This window comes from Delphinus delphis, chromosome 4, assembly GCF_949987515.2.
Source record: "Delphinus delphis chromosome 4, mDelDel1.2, whole genome shotgun sequence".
Taxonomy (NCBI): Eukaryota; Metazoa; Chordata; class Mammalia; order Artiodactyla; family Delphinidae; genus Delphinus; species Delphinus delphis.
Window position 1 is genome coordinate 91681478 of NC_082686.1, and position 6000 is coordinate 91687477.

A 6000-nucleotide genomic window follows, 5' to 3' on the forward strand; every position below is an offset into this window, starting at 1 on the left:
TTCAATAAGAGTAGAAAATAAAGCAAGTAAATGCATGGACAGATACAATTTCTATGCCTTTTGTCTGCTGTTCATTTTGCCAGGAAAGACTTTCTTCTTTCTGCCACTTATTTTGTCCAGAGTCAGTTCACATCATATCTCCTCTATGAAACTGTCTATAAATTCCTAGATTTCTCTATAAATTCCTAGATATGTGTCTGTGGTTATAACAATACCTGCTTTATAACAATACCTGTTTGCCTGCTGCAAGGGTTCTTTGCCTTGTACTTGGGAAAAGTCCCCAATCCATCTTCTCATGCTCTTTTGCCTACACCCTTTGGTCAGACTCACTTGGGATTTCATGCCTTGACATTCTCTGCAATTTTACTTGCTCCGATTATGCTTGATTTTGTCCTTAGATTATAAGACCTCTCCAGCAGAGCTTCTGGAAATTTCAACTCCAAAATGCCCTGTTACCTCAATATCTAAATTTCATTTCCAAAGTGCCTCAGGTTTTCAAGTATACCAGCCTCTCACTCAGAGCTGGTGAAAGCTTCCTCCTAGAAAACAAATAGGTTACACAAGACCTCTGTGCACTTCTCTTAATTGAAAATGCTATTAAAGTTCTATTGGGTGGGAAGGAAGATTCACAAACTGGTGAGTTCTCTTTGGAGTTTTAGAAAGCTTTCAAAGCACTCACAGGCATGGTTTATGATGATGAACGCAGAAATATTTTTCCCATCATAGAAAGTAAACATGCACACCAAGCCAGTATAACTGGTTGGGGTATGCAGTACTGCTACCCTTGGGTTGCAACTGAGAAGCACAGACACTAAGGCACGTTCCCACCTGGATTTTTTTTTTTTCTTACACTAGCCAAACAGAATAAGTATAATTTCTTTTAAAAAATGGCTGTATCATGAGAAACATCTGTTGCATGTGCCTATGGAATTTCAAGCCAATTCCTCCTTGTTGTGATGAAAGATAAGTAAATGTCTCAAAAGCCAAAGTAACTTCTTTGGAGTCAAGAGAGAACCCGAGCCTGGATGGAGCAGTCCTATAAAAGCCAGACTGAATACTGGACAACGATTTCCAGGTGATGACTGTAGAAACTAAATATGTCAATATGGAAAGCATTTACAAGCCTGATTTCCCTTCTTGAAATAGGAAAGTAAATACCCCTAGAAAATAATGTGCCAAATTCCTCCATCCAATTATAGGCTTTAGGCAGCTAGGGTGGAGATCTGGGTTCTGGCAACTGCTTCTGAGAAACCAAGGGAAATTTTTGTACCTTCAAAGGATCTCTGTTCGCTTCTCTACAAGGTAAAAATTTTGGACTTGAGGCCCTCTAAGCTCCTCTCTACCTTGAAAATGTTAACATTCTACAGATTTCTTTTCCCTAGCTTTGACAGCCAAATTCTCCCTCAGTGAGTTGGTGAAGAGTTCTCCTCTCTGCTGACGGCTACCTAGAACTGGCCTTGCATTTGAAACAGTCTAGCCAACCTTCTGTACTTGGAAACATCTTTTCCACTTGAGTTCTAGTCTTTCGTAGCCTTTAGAATAGGGGTTTCCTAAATCTAGAGAACTAAGAAGAACTAAGGTAAGAAGAAGGGCTTTAATTAGAAGGTGCTGGAAAACATCCGAGCAGCAGAGAAGTAGGCAGCCTGAGTGATGAGGTTGTGTTGAGTAGCCCAGGGGAGACCCCACTCAAAGAAACCTCCTCTCACAAGGTTGTTCTGGCACAGAACTCAGATTCCTGTTATTCAAATAATTCTGAGGATACATTAGTATCTCATATTCTTTACAAAGAGGCATGTGGCCTTGGACATGTTTTGACCAAGGAAGAGGAGGAGAGAAAGAAGAGCTCATGGGGCTGAGTTCCTGAGGTAGGAGGGACTCGGTGGACGAGGAACACAGCTGGGTAGTGAGAGAGTCTTTCCCTTATTATTTATTTATTTTAGTTCTGATTAGGGTCTGCCCTGCCTGTTAATGAGAACCCTGGGAGAAGCAGAAAATGCCTGTCCTTCCTGAGAGACAATAGGTAAGGGTCCCTTACGTGCCCAAGGGTAGCCTTTTGAGAGCCTTAGCCTAAGGCATTTTCCAGATAACTCCCGGCCAAGAAGGGAGATTCCACCCTCCCGTCATCCCAGCCATGGCCTTTCACTACTGTCACAAACTGACAACGTGCCACTCAGTGGTACATGTGTTTATAGATATTATGTAAGGAAATTCTGCTTTCTTTCCTCAGCAAATAACAATGCTCAGAAAGCACTTACCCCTATTCCTGATGCCATATGATTTGTACATTTTATTTGTATTTTCAAAAATTAGAAAACATTTTTTCTAGTATTCTCTCCTCCCCAAGATAATTCTATTTTATGAATCCAGAGAATATTATGAACCTTCATGTGAGAAATTTTTACATAAATGTCTGTGGAGTTACTGTATCATTGAGACTGAAAGGGAGAGTTTGCTTCTTATACTTGAAAAGATAATTGAGATCTGTTCACATTAAGCTGAAGATAACCTTGGAAAGATTTCACTCTCATTCAGGAAAAGATAGGTTCCCAATACCATTGGAAACATTAACTGTTGATAGCTTAAGGGCTCCACTAACCAGGGCACAATCAACCAGCTCCCTGGGTATAATAATGGGTCAGAGACCTAAAGGATGTAGTGCTAAAATGAATAATTTCTGAACGTCTATGGCCAGCGCTCCAAGTTGTAATTAGAGATGGTCCAATGAATCTAGACAATCTAGATACATGGCCTTAGAAAACCATTATTCAAGGCACAAGATGGAGTTCTAATGAAAATCCTCTGTTTATTATCTACTTATTATCTTCATAGCCAAAACTCTTAAACCTATCACCCATAGGTTGAATGTACAAAACACTTGAATATAGTCATTTCTATTAGAGAACACTCATTTGTAAGCAGAGCTGACAATAATTAGTATTATTTTAGAGAACTTCAGAATCTTTTATAAATGCTGTTAAGTCAAAGGCAAGATTAAACAACATTTCAAAATGTCTTTTTCATTTACTTTGGTAATTTTTAAACTCAAGCTCAGATATAGGACAGGGTATTGCATAGAAAATACTGTTAGAGCAACCCATAAATAAAGACTCCAGGATATATCCTGATTTGTCTTATAAGATATTAAACAAACATCAAAAATCTCTTACATTCACACATACAAGTAAAGGTACAAGTTATCTCCACACCGCTTTCCTTTATATATATAAAAAAAAATCCAAAAATAATTTCAAACCAAGGTGAAGCACCTTTGTTTCTCATTAATTCTCACTGATTAATAGGTTCACTTAATAATCTTAAGGCAAATATGTCTGGAATGGAAGCATTTCAACACTCCAAGAAGATAGATCTGAACTATTTGTAGACCTACCAAGGATGCATTTCAACTCAGATAAGATCAGAAGAGTACACATTCCTACTGAAAAGTTTTCAGAGTGCACAAAGGAAAATACCCCAGGATAGAACTGATTTCACAAGTATTCCCCAACTATGAACCAAGGCACATTGTTTTCTAACTCAAACCATGACATTCAAATTATTTATCATAGCTCTTGTTTTAAATTTTATGCATGTTTTTCTGATATATGCTAATTATTAATTCTGTAAATAATTGGAAAAGTCAGTAGATAGGAGGAAGGGAAATTTACCCTTCCACAGTGGAACATATTACCAGAATCATAACATACATAAAAGGGCCAGAAGAAAAGAAAAGAAAAAAACCCAAAACAACAGAAGATCTATACACAATCTAGGACTCTAAAATAAGAAGCAAATATTACCTCTGATTCTGACACAAAGAGGGATGATAAGGGGAGAGGGGAGAGGCCAGGTTACTCCTCAGTTTATTTCAATCCCAAACACAGACTCAGGGGACGAACCCACAAGGTCTAGGATGAGCTATTCAGGGGGCTGCCAAACAGTCATATACATCTGATACAAAATCATTATTATACGAGCAACTTTAACAACCTATATGCCTCCCATATACTTTTCCACAGAAAAATACTGCAGAGACAGTTAAGGTATATGTAATAATCACGTACATAATATCATTTTGTCCATAAAACACATACAAACAAATTATTTCATAGAGTTATACTGAATGAGCCTTTTACCTTGTTTTTCTTCAATAGAATGCACTAAATAACTTTTAAAATTAATCTTTAAGTTAAAAATGATTTTGATAGCATTTTATGCAATATTTCCAAAAAAATTTTTTTAGGAAACCTGCAAAAATAGAAATAAAATTCTGGGATTCTTAAGCAAGATAGGTAGAGAAAGAATTAAAGAAAATAAAGAAAAAAACAGGTATTCTGGAAGATTATTTAACTCTATAAAAATGGGTGATATACTTTTATGACCAGGCATGTCTATGATCATCTTATTGTTATTCTCAGGTGTGCTGTATTTCACAGATATACTTACATGTTTGGTTATGTGTACTTAATGGAAAACTGAGTAGTTTGGGGATTTTCTTGTTGGTAGCTTCACAAGAACATAATTAAACAAATAAAAATATCATTATCAAGTAGATTTTTAAAAAATACCTTGTTCAAAATGTCACTTGTAAAGGTGGTAAATAATTCATAAGAGAGAAGACTACTAGAAATCATGGCAACAAATACGCATTCAGCCCATTTTCTATTTCTTTTTTTAAAAGGAACTTTCTTCATTCAAAAAAGTGGAAAGCGTTAAGAGAACTTGTATTTGTGTCTATCAACAAGCCTAACCATATAAGCCTAGTCAAGCCAATGTCAACAAAGCCAGTCCCTTCAAAGGACAAAGGTATCTGATGAAGTAAAACCTGTAAAACCAACTGCTCTCCCTAACGATATGCTGCCCTCCGAGACTTGTTTTCTACCTTTAAAAAAATGGTTATATTAATTACAAGGACACTTAGCTGGTAAACCCCAGAGATGGTAAAATCTGATTACAAATTAAAATCCCACAGAGACACAAATCGATATTCTTCCAATGCGAGCAAAAGTTTAACATGAAAATGCACTGGAAGTAGGTTGTACCATTTCTCCAGCACTACAGTGGGGAGTAACGATAAGGCTTTCCCTACTCCACCAAAGTGGTGTTTCTGTGTAGGTTGAGTAGTTGAGCAAAACCGACACAGCTGCTTCTTCAGAAACAACAATCCCCACCTCTTTTCCCACCTTCAAAGCACACCTCGAAACTCAGCGGGGTGGAGGGGGGAGGTGCGCGCAAGCACATACACACACTTTGTAATCGACACCACTTACACGTCTGATTGCTACCATTTCAGAAGCTGTTGGCACTTACCTTGCAAAGCTGTGTTAGGTAAATTTGCTTCATTCTCTCCCATTTTATTATTTCTTTTTAAAGGGGGCCAAGCAGTTTCAGTTGTGTCAGTTACCCTGTAAGCTTTGTGACCTTCTGACTTTCTCCTGTAGTAATGTAACAGTATACTACCTGCTTTCTTCTGTGAATAATTACCATTCTGCTTCCTGAGTTACCTGGGCTTGCAGGACCTGTTTTACTGTGAAGTGAGATCACATCCTTTGATCGAATGGACTGCTATTAGCGTGCACTTCACAAAATGTGGCTTTGTTTCAATTTTGATGTTAACTTTTAATTCCCAACTTTCACTTTAGTCCAGAAACGTTTCTACACTTCCCCCCTCCAAATAGTGTTCAACACACCATGGTGCAGAGCCAGAGTTTTGTTTGTTTGTTACTGTTCCCAATCTGCTTCTCATATAGAAATAAAATAAAATTTAAAGTGACATTTGCAGTGTCCATTAAAAAAAATACAGGGAAATAAGTGACAGCATGGGAATCAGTTTTGTGCAGTGGTAGAAAGACAGGCTTTGGAGTAGCTCTAGTACTAGCCGTGTAACTATGAACGAGGAATATAACTTATTTGAGACTCAGTTTCCTCAACTGTATATTGGGGAAAAAAATGTAAAATACCAATTTCAGAAGATTGTTATAAAGATTCAAAGCAATAATGTAT

The 6000-nt window shown here is 37.4% G+C and overlaps 1 protein-coding gene across 3 annotated transcripts in view; it reads right to left on the reverse strand.

Annotated features, from left to right (window-relative positions):
- Window positions 1-5675, reverse strand: part of NAALADL2 (N-acetylated alpha-linked acidic dipeptidase like 2) — a 1063610-nt gene extending 1057935 nt beyond the window's left edge. For all 3 annotated transcript variants that reach the window (XM_060011115.1, XM_060011116.1, XM_060011114.1), the window contains exon 1: window positions 5308-5675. In XM_060011115.1, coding sequence (XP_059867098.1) covers window positions 5308-5350 — 43 coding nt within the window. In that variant the 5' untranslated portion in view covers window positions 5351-5675. The remainder of the gene's footprint in view (window positions 1-5307) is intronic.
- Window positions 5676-6000: the final 325 nt, after the last annotated feature.